Source organism: Kogia breviceps, chromosome 2 (genome assembly GCF_026419965.1).
Source record: "Kogia breviceps isolate mKogBre1 chromosome 2, mKogBre1 haplotype 1, whole genome shotgun sequence".
NCBI lineage: Eukaryota > Metazoa > Chordata > Mammalia > Artiodactyla > Physeteridae > Kogia > Kogia breviceps.
Window position 1 is genome coordinate 64,696,804 of NC_081311.1, and position 23,381 is coordinate 64,720,184.

At 38.3% G+C, this 23,381-nt stretch overlaps 3 protein-coding genes across 8 annotated transcripts in view; 1 reads left to right on the top strand and 2 right to left on the bottom strand.

Annotated features, from left to right (window-relative positions):
- The window catches only part of TYSND1 (trypsin like peroxisomal matrix peptidase 1), a 1,185,869-nt gene extending 1,182,039 nt beyond the window's left edge, over positions 1 to 3,830 (top strand). The window contains exon 4 of the transcript XR_010838959.1: positions 3,800 to 3,830. The gene's annotated coding sequence lies outside the window, so the exon portion shown is untranslated. The remainder of the gene's footprint in view (positions 1 to 3,799) is intronic.
- CCAR1 (cell division cycle and apoptosis regulator 1) overlaps positions 1 to 9,178 on the bottom strand; it is a 56,628-nt gene extending 47,450 nt beyond the window's left edge. The window contains exons 1-2 of one of the 4 annotated variants that reach the window (XM_059052666.2): positions 9,143 to 9,178; positions 7,605 to 7,730 (exon numbers count right to left, since the gene is read on the bottom strand). In XM_059052666.2, the coding sequence (XP_058908649.1) occupies positions 7,605 to 7,730; positions 9,143 to 9,155 (139 nt within the window). In that variant the 5' untranslated portion in view covers positions 9,156 to 9,178. Of the gene's footprint in view, positions 1 to 7,604; positions 7,731 to 8,794 lie in introns of all 4 variants that reach the window. The other 3 variants (XM_059052669.2, XM_059052667.2, XM_059052665.2) reach the window with 3 other exon arrangements.
- Positions 9,179 to 17,665: 8,487 nt separating this feature from the next.
- TET1 (tet methylcytosine dioxygenase 1) overlaps positions 17,666 to 23,381 on the bottom strand; it is a 138,834-nt gene continuing 133,118 nt past the window's right edge. For 2 of the 3 annotated variants that reach the window (XM_059052655.2, XM_059052653.2), the window contains one exon: positions 17,672 to 21,371. In XM_059052655.2, coding sequence (XP_058908638.1) covers positions 20,359 to 21,371 — 1,013 coding nt within the window. In that variant the 3' untranslated portion in view covers positions 17,672 to 20,358. Of the gene's footprint in view, positions 21,372 to 23,381 lie in introns of all 3 variants that reach the window. The other variant, XM_067025477.1, reaches the window with a different exon arrangement.

The following is a 23,381-nucleotide window of genomic DNA, read 5'->3' on the forward strand; positions in this document are numbered from 1 at the left end:
CTGAGCCTGTGCTCTAGAGCCTGCGTGCTGCAACTACTGAGCCTGCATGCCTAGAGCCTGTGCTCCGCAAGAAGAGAAGGCACCGCAACGAGAAGCCCACGCACCGCAACAAAGAGTAACCCCTGCTCGCCGCAACCAGAGAAAGCCCACGCACAGCAACAAAGACCCAACGCAGCCAAAAATAAATAAATAAATTAAAAATAAAAACAAATAAAATAATAAAAAACCAAAAAACCTCAAGCTAACCAAGACACTTCATTTTTTTCATCTTTGGCAAAATTTTTTAAGGCACTGGTCAAGCAATGTTTTATCCTTCGAAATTTCCATATATCAATATATGTTCAAAAGCAATCTTACACTGTATGGAAAAAAAAACAACATAAAGATGTGGGGGATTCTCTTTATAACTTGTGGATTTACTAAAACACGTATAAACCGAAGTTTTAAATCAAGTGAACAAGTCTCCTAAGTGTCATCTTCAACTCAACATCCTTCCTAAGAAGTGATCTTTAAAGATTAGATTTCACAGAAATTCAAAACTTTTGATACCCTCATGCACACATAACTTTCTTACAATCAGACAACTCACTGGTCAAGGCATTGCTATTGCTTTTGAGGTTCTATTCTAAGCCCATAATGTACCCAAATAAGTGGAAATACTCATTACTTTTTAAGAATTAGAAATTAAGGCATTAAGAATAAGAAATTAAGAGAGTCAAAGGTACAAACTTCCGGTTATAAAATAAATAAGTTATGGGTATATTTTTAAAAATTAAGGCACAAAATAGTATTTTAAATATAACATATTCTAAATGTTGCAATCTTCTATACTAACCACATTGTTCAATACACTAGCCACCAGCCATATAAGGCTATTTCAATTTAGTGGAAAGTAAATAAAATTAGAAATTCAGTCCCTCAGTCACATTAAACACATTTCAAGGGCTCAAGAGCTACATGTGGCTAGTGGCTACCATATTAGATAATGAAGACACAGAACATATTCATCATCACAGAAAATTCTACTTAGTGGAGAGCACTGTTCTATAAAGAACAGTTAATAAGTCTTAATAAAGACTTATTAAGGCAAAGCCTTAAATAAGTCAGTGTTATATGGGAGTCTCTACAAAGATTAATAGCCTAGCAGACAACAGCTCTTTCACTCTCTTGAAGTCCCATGGAAGTGATGACTAGCGACCCTGGCCATAGTCTCTTCTAGCTACTACTCAAGTACGTTGGTCAACCCTCCCAGGAAGTTAAAGACACTATTTGTAATGTCATGATTTCTTCCATCCTTGAATGTGGCAGATATTTACCTAGTTTTCAACTCCATTTATTTCAATGAGTTTTGTATCACCCAAAGTTAATATTCCAACTTTCAAGGTTACTTCCAATACATTTTCAGTTATAATAGACCAAAATTATTTCCCAGATCATAAGACACATAGTGCAAGAGAAGCCACAAATGCATAAACATAAGTTGCACACTCAACTAAGGACAGAGAGACGGGCACTCACTGGTGTGTAGTTTGGTATGTTGATGCAGCTCTCACTGGATGAGAGCACAAATAAGGCATGCTCAGAGGATAAGGGAAAAAATATGTACTAACAATGAGCCTTAACAGATTTCTGTGCATTTTTTTTTTTTACTCTTAGAACAATGTTTTGGAGACAGTTTCTTGTTACATAGCACTAGTAGTGTTTAAAAAGAGTTAAGCCCACACCAGTAGCAATCTTCTTTTTGGCCATGCTGGCTTACAGGATCTTAGTTCCCCTACCAGGGATCAAACCTGGGCCCCGGCAATGAAAGTGGGCAAAGCGCCGCATCCTAACCACTGGACAGCCAGGGAATTCCTGCAATCTTCTTTTTCTACCAAATGAGTTGGAAATATCCAGCTTTATCAAGAGATAACTAATATAAGTATACATAGTACATCAGCTATTATTTGTTTGAAAAAGATCATGAATTTTGCAGTTTAACAATTTGAGCTTCTGACTCAAGAGATAGGGGTTTTAAAAGACAACCACTGGGCCAGATTAAACAGGTAGAAAAAATGAAGTCATATTTTATGGAAGCATCTTTAGTGTTAATCAACAGATGAATGGATAAAGAAGATATGGGGTATACATATACAATAGAATACTACTCAGCCATAAAAAAGAATGAAATCTTGCCATATGCAGCAATATGGATGGACTTGGAAGGCATTATGCTAAGTGAAGTCAGACAAAAAAGACAAATACTGTACAATATCACTTATATGTGAAATCTAAAAAAATACAACAAACTAGTGATTATAACAAAAAGCAGATTCACAGATACAGAGAACAAACTAGTGGTTACCAGTTGGGAGAAGGCAGGGATGGGTAAAATTGGGATGGGGGAGCGGGAGGTACAAACTACTGAGTGTAAGATAAGCTAACAAGGACATATAGTACAGCACAGGAAATATAGCCAATATTTTGTAATAACTTTGAATGAAGTGTGACCTTTAAAATTTGTACATGGGGGCTTCCCTGGTGGCGCAGTGGTTGAGAGTCCGCCTGCTAATGCAGAGGACACGGGTTCGTGCCCCGGAGCGGCTGGGCCTGTGAGTCATGGCCGCTGGGCCTGCGCGTCCGGAGCCTGTGCTCCGCAATGGGAGAGGCCACAACAGTGAGAGGCCCACGTACCGCAAAATAAATAAATAAATAAATAAATAAATAAATAAAAATTTGTACAGGGGAGACTTTCCTGGCAGTCCAGTGGTCAAGACTCCATGCTTCCAATGCAGGGGGTGCAGGTTCCATCCCTGGTCAGGGAACTAAGATCCCACATGCTACATGGTGCAGCCAAAAATAAATAAATAATTATTTTTTTAAAATTCAAAAAATAAAATAAAATTTGTATAGGGAATTCCCTGGCAGTCCAGGTTAGTACTCGCTGCTCTCATTGCCATGGGCCCGAGTTCGATCCCTGGTCAGGGAACTAAGATCCCTCAAGTCGCATGGCACAGCCAAAATAAATAAATTAACTAATAAAAAAAAATAAAATTTGTATAAAACAATTTAAAATGAATTCACATTTAAAACAATTGTATTAGCCTCAGTCACCTGTGTTAAAGTACCACATAGCACTACGATCTTAACGCCTGAACTAGTTCATTTTTTGTCTATAGCCAGAATGTAGTCATCTTACAAATGGTCAGAGAAATGGGTGAGAAAATAGGTCTGAATTGGCTAAATCCACCTAAATACTTTAATACTGTTGCAATTATGTACATATACACATGCAAATATTTTGAGTCAAATATACTGAAGATACTCCTAAGTCACTATAATTATCTAAGGGATATTTAAAGATTCAGTCAGTGATTTGCCAGCTCTCTCTCTCAATGTCCCTTTACACAACAGAAAATTGTTAAGCTTTCAAATCTAAAAGCTCTGGTCCCAATTATGACTGTCATTGAATATGTAACACAGCACTTCAGCTAGGAGACAGAAAAAAGGGTAAATATTTAAAAAGAAGTATTTCAGTGTAGGAGATATGAGAAATGAGGCTGGAAATACAGAAGATCTTGAATACCATCTCAAGGAGTTTGAACTGTATTCTAAAAGTCCTTGAAGATATTTTTGAGGATGACTAAAAGAACAGAGTAGGGCTTCCCTGGTGGGGCAGTGGTTGAGAGTCTGCCTGCTAATGCAGGGGACATGGATTTGTGCTCTGGTCTGGGAAGATCCCACATGCTGCAGAGTGGCTGGGCCCATGAGCTATGGCTGCTGAGCCTGCGCGTCTGGAGCTTATGCTCCGCAACGGGAGACGCCACAGCAGTGAGAGGCCCACGTACCGCAAAAAAAAAAAAAAAAAAAAAAAAAGAACAGAGTAATGGAAGAAACAATAACCACAATTTTGAGGTCCTAACATTGGACTCTTCTGTGACCTTCTGCTGATAAACAGATTTCTTCACTTTTCTGGGCCTCAAATTCTTCATCTGTTAGAACAGAGTTGAGACAAAATCTAGTGCAGGGCCCATTCAGCTTTGGAAAATTCAGTAATTTAGATAGAAACTATGCTTTAGGAATATCACATCTGACAGACACTGGAGCTGGGGGAGAAATAATAAGCAGCATATCCAGTAAAAGAGGAAAGCAAACAAAAGCAGTTAGAACTTAATAAAGGATAATAAATATGGAGTATGACTAAGTGATAGACGGGGAAAAGAGCATCCTGACTTAAGTGAATGATTTACGGTAAGCATTACAGATCAGGATATAAAGCTTTGGGAAAGGTATGGAAGGGCCTGAAAGTTAGGTGAGAGACTTTGGCATAGGATCTGCAAGCAAGAGAAAGCTGATGCAGTTATCTACATGTGCAGAGGGCCTAAATGTAAAATAGAGGAATATATTTGAGGTATTTTCAAGGGGGAAAAACGTCAAGGTTTGATATATGTTTAAATACGGGAAATAAAGGAAAAGAAAATTAAATGACAGACATGTAGAAATTACTAACTCCTTAAATGAACAGACTCAGCATTAAAATTAATCAGAAACAATTCAAATGCTGATCTTGGACTTTACGACAGATTTCAGCAATAAAGGGCTAGTGTGCATGCTTTCACTGAAGTTTTTAATCTTATTTTAAATACGTCACCTGTGTGAATGCACTGAAATTTTCAAATCACTGTTAGCTGAGAATTTTCAGAGTTAGTACAAATGCAAGATAACCTTGCCAGAAAATGGAATAGCAAAGCCATTAACTGAACAAAACCACCTTAAGTTATATATAAAAAGGAAACACTAGTAATTTTTTTATACTGCTTTCAGGAGAAAATGAGTCAGATACATAGCCACAAAGATCAAAACATTTCATTTGAATTGAATTATTCAGTTAACCTTTTTCTGTTGCGTGATTATTTGATTTATGACATTGACCTCTGATACTAATATATTTGGCATGCATATATATATATATATACTTTTTTTTAAACTAGAATAAAACAGGTACTATACTATTACCCAGGTTAAATCCTTTTAATGCCCTTTGCTGAAATTTTTTCTCACATTGTAGTTGAAGCTGCCAGGAGAAAACTTACGGCATTATATACTTAGGCTAAAATGTTCTCCATTGAAATGAGGTGTAAATAAAACTATAAAGGTTTTTAAGGTGTAAATAAAATTCTAATTGCCTTAGGGTTGAAAAAAATTCAACTTTGATAGAAATTAACTTGGCTCTGAGAATCAACTCTAATAAGATAATGATTAGTCACAAAGACTTGAAAATGAAGGCTAGAAAATATTATATCAGGCTTTCAGGAAACAGCTCAAAATATAGCACCTAAAAATTAAATATTTTAATAAAAACATTGTCACTAGAGTTCCACTTAGAACCTACTCCAGGATTTTTGTAAGAAAACTAAGCACAGATGTTAACAAAACACTGGCCTAGTTACTGAAGTCATAATGTATCAATAAAATATCAGATTTTGAAAAACTGATTAATGACACATCCCAGAAAATCCATAAATAATTTCCTACAGCACAAATAGAAACTGTTGGGCTTCCCTGGTGGTGCAGTGGTTAAGAATCCGCCTGCCAATGCAGGAGACACAGGTTCGAGCCCTGGTCCAGGAAGATCCCACATGCCACGGAGCAACTAAGCCCGTGTGCCACAACTACTGAAGCCCACGTGCCTAGAGCCCATGCTCCGAAACAAGAGAAGTCATGGCAATGAGAAGCCCAGGCACCACAACGAAGAAGAACCCCCGCTTGCTGCAACTAGAGAAAGCCCATGCGTAGCAAACAAGGACCCAACTCAGCCAAAAATAAATTAATAAACTTATTTTTTTTAAAAAAAACTGTTTACACAAAGCATTATTTACATTTGGAAACTCTACTGTCAAATATGGAAAAGGAGACCTATATTTACTACTGACTTTGACTAGTTTTTAAACCTTTGGTATCTCCTTTGCTCAGTTTTAAAATGAAAACAAAGAGTATAGTATACATTTAAGTAATTACAATACAAATGTTAAGAGCTACAGACAATAGAATTCCACCGTAACAGCTATTCTACTGGAACAATACAGGAACGAAGTTAAAACAAATTATATGCAGAAAAAAACAGGTAAACATGCTTAGTTTACCAAAATACCAGTGCACAGCACTTGTTTCTGGACACAGAGTAGCTGCTAGTAATTCCTGTTTCAACAAAACTAAGTCATTGGGACCTCCCTGGTGGTGCAGTGGTTGAGAGTCTGCCTGCCAATGCAGGGGACACGGGTTCGAGCACTGGTCTGGGAGGATCCCACATGCCGCGGAGCGACTGGGCCCGTGAGCCACAACTACTGAGCCTGCGCGTCTGGAGCCTGTGCACTGTAACAAGAGAGGCCACGACAGTGAGGGGCCCGCGCACCGCGATAAGGGTGGCACCCGCTAGCCACAACTAGAGAAAGCCCTCGCACAGAAACGAAGACCCAACACAGCAAAAATAAATAAATAAATTAAAAAAAAAAAAAAAAAAAAAGAATCCTCCCGCCAATGCCCTGGTCCAGGAAGATCCCACATGCCGCGGAGCAACTAAGACCGTGCGCCACATCTACTAAGCCTGCACCACAGAGCCCGCAAGCCCAATTACTGAAGCCCGCACGCCTAGAGCCCGTGCTCCGCAACAAGAGAAGCCACCGCAATGAGAAGTCCACGCACAATGAAGAGTAGCCCCTGCTCGCCGCAACTAGAGAAAGCCCGTGCGCAGCAACGAAGACCCAACGCAGCCAAAAATTAGTTAAATTTTTAAAAAAGAGAAAGGTCACCTATATAACAAGATAATCTTTGTCCATCATACCTAGAACACCGAAGTTAGACGATCACATTGTCTCTGCAACTGACCTCAAATAACAAAATTTTAAGTAAAATGCAGAAAGAACTAGTATCAGGTATGTCATAAATAAAAATATATTCAAATTAACAAACAAAATAAGGTGAAACTTTTCTGGATACTCAAAGAAACCCAAAATTTCATTCTGTAAACTCCTTATGAAAGTTGCTTTAATTTTCAAACCATAAGTCAAGAAACAGTTAAAAAAAAAAAAGTCTTCCTAAGAGCAATGGGAAGAAATATTGAAACAAACACTTTCAACGACGTATTTTGTTACTTTATTTTGAAAATGACTTTTTGTTAACTTTATTTTGAAAATGTAAATATTCATTTGCTCCTTTTACATCTATTTATCATTTTCCTTTGCTTGATAAATTCTTTAGAGCTGGTGTTTCTACTTTAAATTCAAATAATTGAAAACCAGTCATGTATAGTTTTTATAAAGTATGGATTAAAACATTTATTTTAAAATATAACTTATGAATACTGACACCTTAACATGACAAATGAGGAACCTCTAACATAATTAAACCAATTAATCAATTTAATGTTTGAAAAACTATATATAACTGTCCAAACTGCTGTGTAAAACAGATAGTTTGCTAGTTGGTCCATGAATTTTTACAGATAAGCTTAAAACATACAGCATTTGCAAACTTTTTTACAATATTATGCATAGCCTAATTCACATAGTTATATCTCCAACCCGACATACATCTACAGTACATGTGTTCAGAAAAAGCCTCCTGACCTGGCTGAGATACCGCAGTGGCTGTAAACTGAGTAGCCCATGGCGGATTCTTCTGTCCTCCAAACTGAGCCATGATAAAAGGGGGAGGGAGAAAACCTTCACTTGTTTGTCTTCTATAGCAGCGATCTATTAAGAAAGGATCCACAGGTTAAAGTTCAACCAAACTACAAATATCACAGAAGTATTATTTTAAAGAAATGTTCAATTTGTCAAGGACATCTTCGTAGGCCAAGTATAAATAACAAGGGGCATATGAACGTCCGATATGCAGCAAAAACATTTCACATCAAGTAGTTCACCAAAACTACCCAATTTCAATATATGACATTTGGGGTAGACTTACAAGAAAGGCACATCCTTCTGCGAATACAAACTGTCACATTTAAAGAGAATACCATCTGTTGTTTTCTATCCAATTCTTAACAATAAAAAGTACACAGCCTTACGTTCAAAAGAAATATAGCCTGCGTGTTTCTTTTGGCAATGAGCTGGGGACTTGAAAGTGGAGAAACCAATAACGGAAGCTAGGACGAGACACCGAATAAAGGGATTCAAGAATATCATTTAAATAACGAACATCTCTTTACTTTCTAGAGCAGGGAAGGAACTGGGGGGCTCCTTTTCTCTCCCCTCCCTCGAGTGGAAAGACAGTTGAAATAACGGATGCCCCTTAAAGAACCATCGCGAAGACCCCTCCCCCCAAAATCGAGGCGAAGATCTCAGCCCGCGCACTCCCTTTCCCCCCACTCCTCGGAGGGGCCAGAGCTTTGCCATCCATCTTCCTCCAGTCCTAGCTCCTCGGGGGCCGCAGACTAGGGGAGGCGGAATCCTCCGTCCCACGAGACTAGGCGAACGCCAAGAGGGGGATACCGAGAGCCCTGATCCCCTTAAGCCCCCGGCGGGGCGGAAAATGCCTCCATCCCCCAAAAGCCGTGCCGCCGTGAGCGGCCCCGACATCCCGGACCGCAGCCCAGGAGGCTAAAGCCTCAGCGGCTCGAGAGCTAGGGACGGCGGTCAGCAGTCCCTTCGAGCCCGCCAGGCCGAGGATGAGGCTGATGGTCGCCGGGGACACCCGAGGGGTCGCCGGAAAAAAAGCGAGGCGGTGGGGGAGGGGCCGGCCGCGCGGGGCCTGCTCCGACCCGCACAAAAGGGACCGTGTCCCTCCCGTCCCAGTCCCACGAGAGCCCCACCGTCGCCGGCCTACGGACGCCGTGCTACCAAAACGGTCGCCCCCAGCCCTTCCGTTGATCCGACTGGACGTTAAGAACCCCGGCTCAGCCGCTGGCCGCTTCAACCGCGAGGACCAGACCTTCACCTGAACCCGGTCCCGGATAACACCGAAGCCATTTCAAACCCGTCAGCCTTACGCGCATGCGCCAACTTCCCCCTTTTCCTCCGCGCCTCTCCCCTCCTCCCCATCTCTCCGAGGAACGGCGCTTACGGGCCTGCGTTCTACGTGCGCGCTTCCCAGCGAGCCTTCAAGACTCTCACCCCTCATACTACGCAGCTAGAACTAGAGCGCGCCTAAGAAGGGTTACCTTGGCCTCGCATAATAATGAGGCTGTGTCTCTGCGCAAGCTCAAAGGAAAAGGCGTCCCTGAGTGTGGGAAGGAAAAGAATCGGCAGTCACGTGATCCGCTAAGCCTTCCGCCATTTTGTGTTGTTTCGTTTGTTTTTTTTTTTTTTCCGTACAAGTATTTGGAAGAATGGATATATCCAGTGGCGTCTGCTTTTTTAAAAAATTGCGATGAAATTCACTTAACGTATAATTTACTGCTCTAAGTATTTTATGTTGTACAATTCAGGGGCTCTTAGTATTTTCATCGAAAAGCAACCACCATCGCTTCCTCCCTTGAGACAAACCCCTACCCATTAAACAGTCACTGCTTAATCCCTGCTCCCTCCAGCGCCAGGCAGGCACTAATCGGCTTTCTCTGTATGGATTTACCTGTCCTAAACATTTCATATTAATAGAATCATACAACATACGGCCTTTCGTGGCTAGCTTTTGTAATTTACTATATTGTGTCCAAGGTTCATGTTGTAGCAGGCATCAGTACTTATTCGATTTTATAGCTAAAATAATTACTTTTTTTTTTTTTTTTTTTTTTTTGCGGTACGCGGGCCTCTCAGTGTTGTGGCCTCTCCCGTTGCGAAGCACAGGGTCCGGACGCGCAGGCTCAGCTGCCATGGCTACGAATTCGTGTCCCCTGCATCGGCAGGCAGACTCTCAACCACTGCGCCACCAGGGAAGCCCTAAAATAATTACTTTTAATGGATAATACCACATTTTGTTTATCCATTTGTCAGTTGATCTTTTGGGTTGTCTCCACTTTGGGGCTATTATGAATAATGCTGCTATGAACATTCACATACAAGTATTTGTTTGAACTCCTGTTTTCAATTCTCTTAGGTTTATACCTAGGAGTGGAATTCTGGGTTACCTGGTAAATTCTATACTGAACTTTTTGAGGAACTGAGAACCTGTTTTCACAGTGACTACACCATTTTACATTCCCAGGGTTAACAACATAAAGTATCCATTCTATGAATATGGAATATCTTTCCATTTATTTAGGTCTTTTAAAATTTCTTTCAACATGTATTACACATTTCAGAGTTCAATTTCTCACATCTCCTTTTTTTCCCTGGCCATACCACAATCTGTGGGATCTTAGTTCCCAGATGAGGTATCGAATTGGCCCTGCCAGTGGAAGAGTAGAGTTGTAACCCCTGGACCGCCAGGGAATTCCCCCCAAGATATGTTTTTAAAAGATTACTGTTTTAAAAGATCACTCATGGGACTTGGCCCAGGTTTGGTCCCTGGTCAGGGAACTAGATCCCACATGCTGCAACTAAGAGTTCATATACGGAAACTAAAGATCCCACACATGGCAACACAGATCGTGCATGTCGCAACTAAGACCCTGACGCAGACAAATAAAATTTAAAACTATTTATTTGGTTGCGTCTGGGTCGTAGTTGCAGCAGGTGGGCTCCTTAATTGCAGCATGCATGTGGGATCTACTTCCCTGACCAGGGGTGGAATCTGGGCCCCCTGCATTGGGAGTGCAGAATCTTAACCACTGCACCACGAGGGAAGTCTCAATAAATATTTTTTTTAAATAAAAAAATAAAATATTACTCAAGCTGTTGTCTAAAGAGCATCTAAAAGATAAAGGCAGGAATTTCCTGGCAGTCCAGTGATTAGGGCTCAGTGCTTTCACTGCCTGGGTTCAATCCCTGGTCCCTAGTCCCTGGTGGGGGAAATAAGATATAAATAAAGGATATTAGTTGAGCTGTTTATTCTTTCATCCCCTAGGGTATTGCCCAGGTCTGTTTGTATGTTCAGCATCTCACATGTCACCCTTTTAACCAGTCAGGAAGAACGTGGAAAATGTAGTCTCTAGATGCCCAGCTAAACCTGGGGAGGAGGTGGGGAAGGGGAGGTGGAGGGGAATGGAGTTGTTCCTATCACTAGAAGGAAGAAGAGGACTACCAGGATGCTACAGAGAAGTAGGTTTCAAACTAGATGAATTTAAAGTAACTTATTTTTCTGTGATATTTGCTGGAATATCACTAAACACTTATTGTCAATATATTTTTTCATTTCAGGTTTCAATAAATACTTTAGGATGTCAACTTTAAAATACTGTTAGCATACTGTGTTCAGGATTATGTTTTATTAAAATAATGATACATCCAAGGGAGGGCATGAGTCAATCTAGAACCAAGTTGATTATCAGCTTTGCTAAAAACTAGGGGTGTGAGCTTAACCATTTTAAGCTCCTGAATTGATCTATAAAGCGGGGCTGATAAGAGCCCTTACTTAATAGCATCACTGTGGGGATAAATAGTTTACATAAAATGCAAGGTTTCTGCCTCATAATAAGGATTCCATAAGTATAGCCATCTTGATTTTGTGTTGAACCCAATCCATACATTTGGTCATCTCCAAATATTAAATCTTATAGTCCTTTGTAGTTAAAAATGTGTGAATTTTATTGGATATTAAATTTTTAAAATATCACTTTGAAGAGGAAAGAAAAATTAGACCACCAGGTGCAAAATAGAAGTATAAAATTTATTTAAAACGACCCACAAATTTCTGTGTAATCAGGAATGATACAATTTGCAATAGTTTTTTTAAAAACTCATGACAAAGATTTAAAATATAATTTCAATTACAGTATTCATTTAGCCTTATTCAGTTAGATCAAAAAAAAAGAAACTTTATGCTCTAAATAAATGACACACAGGAAAATATAATAGACACTTTTCACAACTATCTTACATGTATGTTTCAAAACTAGTACATTTCAAAGCATTTTGCTACATAAACATGAAATCATGTACAACTGCTGTGCACCAAAATTTAGCTTAATTATGTGTTTCAAGTAACATGCAATTCCAAGTCTTCAAGTACTGCTAGTAAGTGTTCCCTTGTATGCAGAGCACTACATATTGATCCTGAATAGAAATCATCATAATTAAGATTATCTCTTTCCCTTCTACATGTTGAAGTGCTTTCTCTTTAAACTGTTTCCCCCTTAAACGTTAAGAACCAAAAACGGATATATGTGGGGTTTGAAAATATTTTCCTTACTAACCTATTTCAATGTATGGGATATTTAATACAGTAGGACGGCAATAGGTAAAATCCTCCAAAGGAAAAAACCAAAGGTACAAAATAAATAGTAAATACACCCCAAAGAGAGAAAAAGTCAGCTAGAGACAGGAATATTATTTTGTGAAATTGATAATTCTCTATTGGGAATTTAGTACTACTCTACTTCACCATGGTGAAGAATCTGAATATTTTTTACTCCCACTAATGATGAATATAATGTCTTCTCCTTCAAAACGGGATATTGATATGCATGTGAATCTATTTGGTAGGTCACCACATATCATGAGAAAATGAAGAAACCAGAAATCAATGCTTTTCTTTCTGCTGAATAGTTTTTCGACCTTCTCTTTAGGAAACACTCCGTGATTTCTTAGTAACCCAAAGAGGACCATCCACCCATACGTAACAATGCAAAAGCTGCCCTTTATTTTTACCACAAGACCATTCTGGAAAAATATTTCTCTCAAAGTACCTATCACAATGTTATCTCATAAGTTTTTTTTTTAAAGGCCATATATCTTTGTGTTTTTTTAAGAGCTCTTTTTGTAAAGCCCTATGTCATCAGCTATTTATTTTATAATGTCACAAAGAGGCATTAGTGAGGCCAGGCAGTTACTGAACTGAATCACCAAAAATGTTATTTGACTATTTAGGGCAGTCTGGTCTATGTTTTTTGTTAGTAACCCATAATCTACTGATGAAATAGGCCAACTTTCCTACCTCTTTATATTTATAAAGAGCTTACTAAAAACTTTACTAATACATCTCATTATTTTTCTTAACTCTCTGGGCCAAGGTATGTTTAATCTTTGACCCGGAGATTGTATGTGGCTGGAAAAGTGGAACAAAAAACAAAACAATTTCAAATAAGTGGGAGACAGAGCTATCACTTAGAGATGCCAAAAATTTTACATTTTTACCATGAGTGCCTGGGAACTAAAATAATCAGTTTACCCAGCACATTCCCTTCAAGAAAATCGCATTTCAGTTTACAAAAACAGTAAACTTCGATTATGAATTGCTGACCTTGGTCTTTAAAAATATTATTTAGGAGGTTTCCCTTTGTTTCAGTAGTACAGGGACATTCTTTAAACTAGAAAGAAAAAAAATTTTTTTACAGGGGAAAAAATAAAACTTCATTAATCTAAGCCCTAACGCAGAAGTCCTAGGAATTTGGGCAGACCTTCCAACGTATGAATAAGAAAATAGCTGGCTAAAATAAAGTGGAGACAAAATACCTCAGAAGCATATTTTCTCTACAATAAGTAGATTTTGTATTATTCTTAGATTAGGTCTGACAATATTTCCACTCAATAACACTCTCTTAAGTTATAGTTTATGGCACAGAAATGTGTTCAGCAGTCTGCAGATATTACCTGTTTTAGATTCACATGTGTGATTTGAAGCAAGCCATTTGCTATTCTTGCCAATCTGCAGCTTCCTCACCTGTAAGATGGGAACATTGTTCTCTGTCTAACCATCAGTGTTGGGGAGAAAAAAGCAGCACATAGGAAAGCAGTCTGATAGCCTAAAACATTATAAAGTACAAGGATTATAATTCTTCTTACTTCCATATTTGCTTTCAAAAGGGTTCCTCATTCTGAGCTGCTATTTTTCAGAAGAAACTGGTATGGAGTAGAAACATTACAACTTGCTTTTGAGCTGGTAGGTGAACCTGCGGGCTGCTTATAGGGACAAAATTCTCCCTCTTTACTGCCCCTTAACTTCCCCCTACTGCACTCAAAAGAGCTTCTGATGACTGATTGACATAAGAACTGTTCGGATTTCTTTCTGTCCATTTTTTTAAACTTTCTCACCCAGATCATAAAACAGTTCCTATTATTGCCAACAAATTTACATTAGAAAATAGAAACCATCCACAAAATTGAGCTGGGAGATAAGGAGGAAAACACGCAAAAAAAACCAAACAGAAAAAACTGTCTATTCTATACATCAGGGGTCCCCAACCCCGGGGCCGCACAGCAGGTGAGCGGCGGGCGAGCGAGCGAAGCTTCATCTGCGGCTCCCCATCGCTCGCATTACCGCCTGAGCCATCCCCTCCCACCCCACCCCCCCGTGGAAAAATTGTCTTCCATGAAGCCGGCCCCTGGTGCCAAAAAGGTTGGGGACCGCTGCTATAGATCACACCCGATAATTCAAAGTCACCAGTCAGACAATTGATAATTAGTATGATGCGTTATACAGAAATAGCAGAGCCAAACAGAGTGCTAGAATATATAACTTCTTACACAACTTTTTGTAAAACACTCAAACACTAATAAATAAGTTGAGGGTCAAACATTGCTGGGATAGGTAAGGGGAACACTTGATGCTAACCTGGGGTTCCTAAAAACTGAATTTGCCTCTAACTGAAAGGTCTGAATAAAAGCTTTTAATTCTTTTTGGTATTATTCCAAGAAGGATTGGTGAAACAATTTTAAAAGACAGAAAAAGACAACCTGAGCTAGATCACTGCTATCCTTAAAATGAACCCTGTGTGTTTGTGTAGGGGACATGGGGGATGGAGACAGAACAGAGAGGGTGGAAGCAATAGAGTTTTAATCTAAAGAAAATTAAAGAGGATTAAAAACTGTAAAAAGAATGAAAGTACACTTAGTGACATTGTAGCTTCAGTAAAATGAGAAAAGAAAAATAATAACAAGCAGAGTTTCTAGTCAAAGATGGTAAGTTTATACCTAGCCAAATGGAGAAGAAACCAATTTACTTTCCAATATAGTTTCTCCACAAATGAAAATGTTTCTGACAGTTGCGAGATTTTTTTCCTGATGAATGAGACAAGAGAGAATGCCTTCATAACAGCTGCTAGGAAATTATTATTTTTTTTTTTTTAGGAAAACTAGGTTTATACTGTTAACCCAGGGTTTCCAAAGTTGCACTCACACATAAATGGGTTAAATCGACTAATATATAACATTTCTACCTTAGACTAAGTTTTGCTTTAATTTAAGGGACATCTATGGCTGAACAAACTAGAAAAAAATTTATGACCCAGGCAGGGTCATGGACATCACAGTACGGATGGGAAAGGAGTACAACTAACAAAGAAAAGATTAATGTTAGACTTTTAAAGCTAGAAATATTAAACATTCTTTACTAGCCAAAGAGAAACACATTTTGGTGCCCTTACAGAAGGGAAAATGAGGAGTGGCAAAATTAGAAATACATTTAGATTACTTGAAGGAACAAAACACATGCCCTTTGAAGCGAACAATGGTATTCGATTGGGTGCCCAGAAGAAACTGGCATTGAAACAAAGTCATTCAGGTCCTGGAATGCAGAGAATTAAAGTTTGTAGAGTTCATTGTGGACAAAAAAAGTGATGTCCTGCATAAAAGGGAGCTCCACCATCTCCAAAATTAACAGAGGAACTTACACTCTTATTTTATACACTAGAGAAAAGCAAAGATTCCAATGTTCTCAAAACATTTTAAGAAAATACACAAACTCCACTTCTGATACATACTGATTCTTTCCAAACTGTATTCCAGAGCCGTGGATGGCATCTTTTTTTTTTTTTTTAAGTTGAGAATTGTGTTTTATTCAGAGGAATTCAAGCCCAGGAGGCAATGTCTCAGATAGTTCTGAGGGACTGCTCCTGGCATCATTTTCTAAACCTGTTAGAAGAAAGCTCAACATGGAGCATAATTTGATTTAGATAAACCCAGACTTCTTCAGAAATCAGAGCACTGATTCTATCACTTGGTTAAGTGTGCCACAACCACTGACATTGAAGTTACACAAGTTCGATACATTTATGGGCAAGTTTAGGAGCTGTGCGCAACAAAACTATTCTAATACTCATAGATAGTCCCATCAAAATAAACTATGCTGGGACTTAGTTGTGAGGCCAACTAGGCAAGAGTGTGAATAGACTGTACAACTATGGCTAGGGAATATGTACAATAGAAATATACTTTCCCCAATTATTCCAACCATTCAGTCTTTTCTAACTCCTTATATATGCCAAACACTTGTTCGAGGGGAAATAAAAACCTGTACTCTATCAGTACTTGATATTTGTTTATTGAAATAGCAAATAGGACTATTGCCACATTTTGTGAGATGAATTAACAGGACAGCTTCATAGGTAAAAGTCATCTAGATTTCCCACACAAGGCCCACAAAACTCTGCAGGCAGGGAAATCTTGATCCAATTTCACTTAAATTCTTTCCCTGAACCACTCAGAAAAAAACTCAAAGCCATTTTATTTTTGACTTGTACCAAAAATAAGGTTACTTCGCAGCAATAAAATCGCCTGTGGGTGAGCAGATCAAGTCTGTTTTCCTACAGTCCTCTTAACCACAAAGTGGCCTTCATTTGACTGTTTAAATTTTAATTACAAACATAACTGCACATTGACACTCACATCTGCTGTCTGGGCTCCAGTGACTGAATTGTATGTCTTCTAAAGTGTCTTCCAGGGCTGTAACAGGTCTCTATATTACCTTATTTCACAATTCTCATCAAAAATTTCTACAAAAGATCAAAATTCCCAGTTGTACTAAATCTAGACAAAAGAGATTTCCATGCATCAAGAAGTTGTGAAGTAGAAGGTAGCTATATATTAAAGGTCACATACAGCTACTGATTTACTTGGCACATTCAAAGGAAATGCTGTGCCCATATTCAGTGGAAGTTGTCATGCAATGTCAAAAGTTTGTTCCAGATAAAAGATATAATTTGTTTTAAGAAGACTAATTTAAATAGATTGGGGTGATTTTCATACATGCTATTGTGAAATAAATGATAATCAGTAGGAGTCCACTGAAGTAGTAACATTAGAAAGTAGGTTACTTCATATGAATTAAGTCAGTATCTCATTTACACAGGGGTATGCATTCAATTAACTATGCAGTGGGGTTATGTCTAATTGCTTATGAATCTCATCTAGTTGAAATTCTATATTTAACAAATGAAATAGTTTCATCCACATGCAGATTGCATAATAAAGATGTGGAAGGTTATTTAAGATGCATTTTACTAACATGTTGCAAAAATTTACCTATAGTTAAACATTTTCAGCTAGCCTCACTTTCCAATAATATATTTCAATCAGGTTTATGACATGATGTATTGGTACTTTGTGGATGAATTGGAAAGATGTAGGTGAGGCTGACAAGCACAAGAAAAACTTTTCATGGATGGCCTGAGATCCATTAGAAGCAGGATTCTGAAGGGCAGCATGATATTTTGTAGGATTCTACAACAGTTAGGAATTATTCTCTCATTATAGTTGGTAACTTTGTAACTACTATGAACAGGTTGGGCTAACTTGGGAGTCAAGTATTATCATACCATGAACAGGCAGAAGATTAAAAACCCAATGAGTGCTATAAAAGGGTAAAACAAAAGGTGATAGTACAGTAAAACATAACAGAAGTGTAGAAATAATGTTAGATGACCAGTTTTCTGAGTGAAAATGTCATTTCAAACAAATTTATTTCCTTGCTTCATGAGAAAGAGCATTCTAAAAACAGTATAGCCAGCATACAATCACAATGCTGCAGGACACTGAATAAGCATGAGCTTTGGAAAAAAAAAAAAAAAAAAAAAGTCACAGGGCAAACAATGGGATGGTACACTGTGAAATTTAGGAAATAGAGTTCAACAAGGAAGGAATCATATGTGGGTCCCACCAAGGGGTTATCAGTTGAGGAAGGCCATTCATGGTGTTACTTACAATAACAGAATGGAAATATTTTAGTTGAGATAGGCTATTTTCATGTACTTGTTTTGGTAAATTGCAACTAACTTCACAAATCCAAATATTCCCCTAAGTCAACACTGGTGCTTCAAGTTTAGATTGTTAAGGAATTTATTTAAAGTTGGTGACAAACTGATTTGAATTGCTGCAGATGTATCACAATGGATTGTTTTGAAGGAAATTTGCTATTTTTGAAATATATGTGTTAGATTATCTTTTAGGATTTTAATTCTTCAAGTTTACTATGTCGTGGGTGGTGACAAAGAAAAACAAAAGCTAATACTTAAATTTGGGGGACAGTCAATAAAAATTGAATGGAAGAATGGATAGATGGGTGGATGGATAAAGGGTCTTATAACTTTATCCATTAAATCTGGTGAGGAAATAATTTCTAGTGGGAGCTAAGGCCTAAATTCTAAAACAAAATATCACAAGGGTGTATTCCTGATAGTCTAATACTAGTAATATCTTATTGAAGCAGCTGAAACAATAAACAATCACTCATTTATATACTTATATGTATAAGTAACCTTAGGCTCACAAAAATATACATGTTTTAAAACAAATCTAAGGCACACAAAATACTAAAACAAGTCAATGAATTACTCTATTTTACATATTCAAGAAGCAGAAATCTACTTGACAAGATGATAGTCTATCAATGGACATTTTGTTATTTACAATCCCTTCATATTCCTTTAGTCAAAAGCTTGAAACTGATACTTTGCACCATATGTTATTTTAATATAAGTTACAATGAGTTTTCCTTTAGAGAGCTTGTTGGAACTTTTGCTTCTGCACCAGAATTGTGAGTGTTAGCGGTTGTGGGCTTCCTATGGCATTTCCAAGGGAGAAGCACCAGTAGGTTTTCCATACTCCCAAGGAATCTGACACTTTGAATGTTATAGCACCTCTGCATTTTAACAGAATCAAGTATTTCATTGAAATTTCTTCTTGTTCTAAACATTTTATTTGGGCAATTACTTTTGTTTTGCTATAAAATGAGTCAATAAAGTAATGGGAAAAAATAATGCGGGGGGCGGGGGGGGACTAAAGTAAATGGAATGCCTATTTTCCCATTACCTAGAAGAACATGAGTTAACATTTCCCCAGAACAATATACTTAGATGAACTACTTTGGATTAGCTCTTAATGGACAAACCATGCTTACAATACCATTCCTACCGTTTGTTTACAGTGTGTGGAGGGGGTGTGATGACAATGATAGAGAATTTATTTTCAAAAGATTTCTACAAGAAATTTATTCTTATTCTGGACCAGAATGACTTTCAGAATGAATAAGGCAATTTGGGGTGGATAAGGTTCTTGCTACTTAATTTTTGTATTTTATCACCTTGAAACTTTAGAAGCATTTGACTCTTCAGAATCCTATTATGTCTCATCTCCTTTTGGAAACACCTTTCATGGATTATATTGAGAAAGCTGGGGTGAAAGTAAATTAGGGCCATTGTTGTTCAATGAATCAGAAGAGACCATTCTTATTTAGTTACAAAGAAAAGTTAATCAATATTGGTAATATGCTTCCTAATTCCAATTTTAGAGAGAATTAACCATTTTTGCATGACCTATTTTATATAAGTAGCTAATCTTTGAATGAGAAAGGACTCGTTTAAACACAAACCATATACATGATTAGAATACATACTGCAGGTAACAAGATGGAACTCTACACAGCAAGAATAAATGATTTCTCTTGTATGCAAATATGCACAAACAACAGACAATAGGATTCTTATACTATACTATTTCAAGTTACTTTTAAAAATAGAAAGTGCTTTTAAAATATATATTTACAATTTATGAACAGCCTCCAACCATCACCAACAATAATGAATTATTTTATACAGGAGAGAGATTTTAAGAGAGAAAGCATTTCATTGGTTTATTTCAAAGGAATATGCCGAGTTCCTAGCAATGATTGGAAGATGTTAGAACAATGGCACCATGAAATAATAATTCAGCTTATTTTTGTGTCGATGTGGTTAAGCACCAGAAGCTGTGTAGAGTTAACACTGTGTGTCTTAATTTTACATCATAGCACATGAACCTGTTAAAATCCTCTAAAAACGACTCGTTTCATAGTAAACAATTTAAAGCACCAAACTGAGTGATTCTACCAAGGTTAACACCTAACCAAAACATCTCTTTATGTATTTAAAACTATAAAACTTTTATTTTTGCTTAAAATGTGCACCTTCTACCAATTGTCAAAATATAGTCACAGTTAAGAAATACCCACCCCCCATTTTTTTTTTTTTACCTCAGCCTTCAAATGGGTGAGATGAAGATATAGTAAACGACAACATGACTTTCTTTTAAGAGCACCTTGAAAAAATACACTGCACTCGCAAAGGCATTAAGAAGGGGAGAAAAGCCTTCAGACCCAATGGTTATAGGGCCCCGCAACATGTGTGAGAGCATAAGGGGACACGGTGACAACATTGTCATGGGTTAATGTTAACGCTTTGTGGGAAGGAATCTGGTTAAATTCATTAACTTCAGTGGACAGTTCAGGACCCTCGTTAGCTGCCTGGTCTTTCTGCTCGGAGGCTTTAGTTTTCTTATTCTTTGCTTCTTTCGCCTCGAACTTAATCTTGTTTAGTTCGAAACCGTGTTGGGGCTTATTCAGGTTTTTGTGCTGGTAGAAGACAAGAGACAGGCGTGTAGGGTGATTCCGGTTGGGGTGTTCGACAGGAGTCGTGGCGTGAAGCTCTCGCCTGGCGCACTCGATCAGAACAGAGCCGTGGGCGGGCGCTATGGCCACCCCACCAACATTGGCATCCAGGAAGATGTGCTCACTGTCTGACCAATACTCAACAATGTGGGGCAGTTTCTCCTCAGCAGGTGACAGGGGGTCGTCTGATAGGGGGTCATCTGATGGAGGCTCATCTGCTTCAGAATGCTGCTCATCTTCTTCCGCCAGAGAAGAAGCAAGTTCATGAGGAGAAGGGATGAATGGGGGCTGCTGGTTTGGCTGATCAGAAGTTAGCTGCTCAGATGGACCAGTGGGAGGCTCAGAATAAGCCAGGGAATCTGTCATGGGAGTAGACAAGGTGGAAAGAGGAACCATTTCACCAGGCTGTGCAGTTTCAGCACACTCCCCAGCAGCTACATTAGCACCACTGTGTCTTGCAGAAGGCATTGTGCAGTGGGGATTGCTACCTCTTTCTGAAAACCCGTACGAAACTGATGCATCGTTCTTAAAAGGAACTGTTGGGACCGAAGCAGTCTTAGGGGACCAGGAGAAGCCTGGAGCTAAGTGTGCCTCTTTCACTGGGTGAGGAATGGATGGGGTCGGTGAGTAGGTTTTAGTGTTGTCCGAACCTTTGAAGATAAGGTGGGGTTCAGTTTCACTTTTTATTTCAGGTTGCACAGTCTCTGTTTTATTCCCTAAACAGAGAAAAGGACACCAAATGTGAAGATAAATACAAACTACTTTTGGTAGCTCTTGTCTTTAAACAGTATTTTTAAAGAGAAGTACAAAGAATAATAGAACAAAACACTAATAATGGCAATGTTGGCCAGTTTTGTTCTATTTACTTTAAGCCTGACATATGCACACGTTAAAAATTGTAGGTAGTTTAGGTATGCTTTTTCACCCAATATTTTTTTCTTAAAAAATTGTTTACTTTGGAAATAATCATAAATAAGTTCACAAATTTAGCCAGAAGGATATCCATTGTCTAAAATGGTAAGATATTGGAAATGACCCAATTGGCTATGAAGTAAATATTAAAACCATACATCAGAATACGGTGCAGGTGATAATATGGTGACCAAGAGCAATATTTCACTACCCAAATAGCTGTTTAGATACATTTTAGGTATTACATGATCTCATTTTTGAAAATGTTAAAGAAAGTAACAGTTTATAAAGATATCTGAGTGATGAAAGCATCATAACTGGCAAAGTTAATTATTAGGCAAAGAAAAGTCACATAAATAAGATATTCCTACCCCTCAGAACAAGTGAATTTAAGCTCTGTTTCTTTCTCACAAAGTAGGTAGATCATTATTATGACATTGGACAAAAGGTGGGCCATCTGCTCTGACATATCCACACAAACCTAACATCAAACGGAAACATTTTTCTTGAGGACATTCTCCCTGTTTTGATGTTCTAATAAAATGTTTTCAAGGCAAAAGCAGTAGATTTTAAGGACCAAGAAAAAGTTTAAGGACCAAGGACAAAGTAAAGTTGTCTTGTTTAAAAATAATTAATATAATAGTAAACATTTATCTAATTCAGAAGATCTGCAATTTTCCCTCAGATGATATAACCTGGAGACACAGTAATTCTCATGTCTAAAGAGAACTTATATACAGGACCCAAGGAGTGGTATATCAAGAAATCTGTGCTTAGATTTCCCTGGTGGCGCAGTGGTTGAGAGTCCGCCTGCTGATGCAGGGGACACGAGTTCATGCCCCAGTCCGGGAGGGTCCCGCATGCCACGGAGAGGCTGGGCCTGTGAGCCATGGCCGCTGAGCCTGCACATCGGGAGCCTGTGCTCCGCAATGGGAGAGGCCACAACAGTGAGAGGCCCGCGTACCTCAAAAAAAAAAAAAAAGAAATCTGTGCCTGCATCTACTATTACAGAGGTTAAGTTGTCAACAAAGTACAACTCACAGGAAGGAAAGATTTAAAATATGATGAGTCTTTTATTGAATTGGAAAAACCTGTAAAAAAAGCTTTCATGGGTAATATTACAAAAAGATAAGAAGTTTTAGGCCAAATATTGTGCATTTGGCTACTAATAGGGTATATATATATATAAATAAAAGAATAGCATGTAAAGATGCTATTGGGGAATGACAGAAAGATGAAAATGTTATGACTGCTGTTAACAAGCAGCATGGAACCAGATATGTGAATCTTAAAATAAACCTAAATTAAATATCTGTAAAGAGGAACTACAAGCAAAAAGGAATGATAATTGTCCCTTGCCTTGCCTCTTCACTATCTCTATTGAATCTTTCTCAGTGTTATATAAATGTCTGCACTGTCACTTGTCTCATCTTTTTTTTTTTTTTTTTTTTTTGCGGTACGCGGGCCTCTCACTGTTGTGGCCTCTCCCATTGCAGAGCATAGGCTCAGCGGCCATGGCTCACAGGCCCAGCCGCTCCGCGGCATGTGGGATCTTCCCAGACCGGGGCACGAACTCGTGTCCCCTGCATCCGCAGACGGACTCTCAACCACTGTGCCACCAGGGAAGCCCAGTTGTCTCATCTTAAACAAAACAACTTCTCTTAAAAATATCAAAATCGAAGAAGTTAAAGAATACACTGTAATTCTTAGTTTGAATGTCAGTTTAAATTAATAGTTTTTTTTTTTAGGCTCCTTGGAGGAATGGCTGATTTTAGATATGGGGCAGGATTACATAAGAGGAACCTGGAACATCT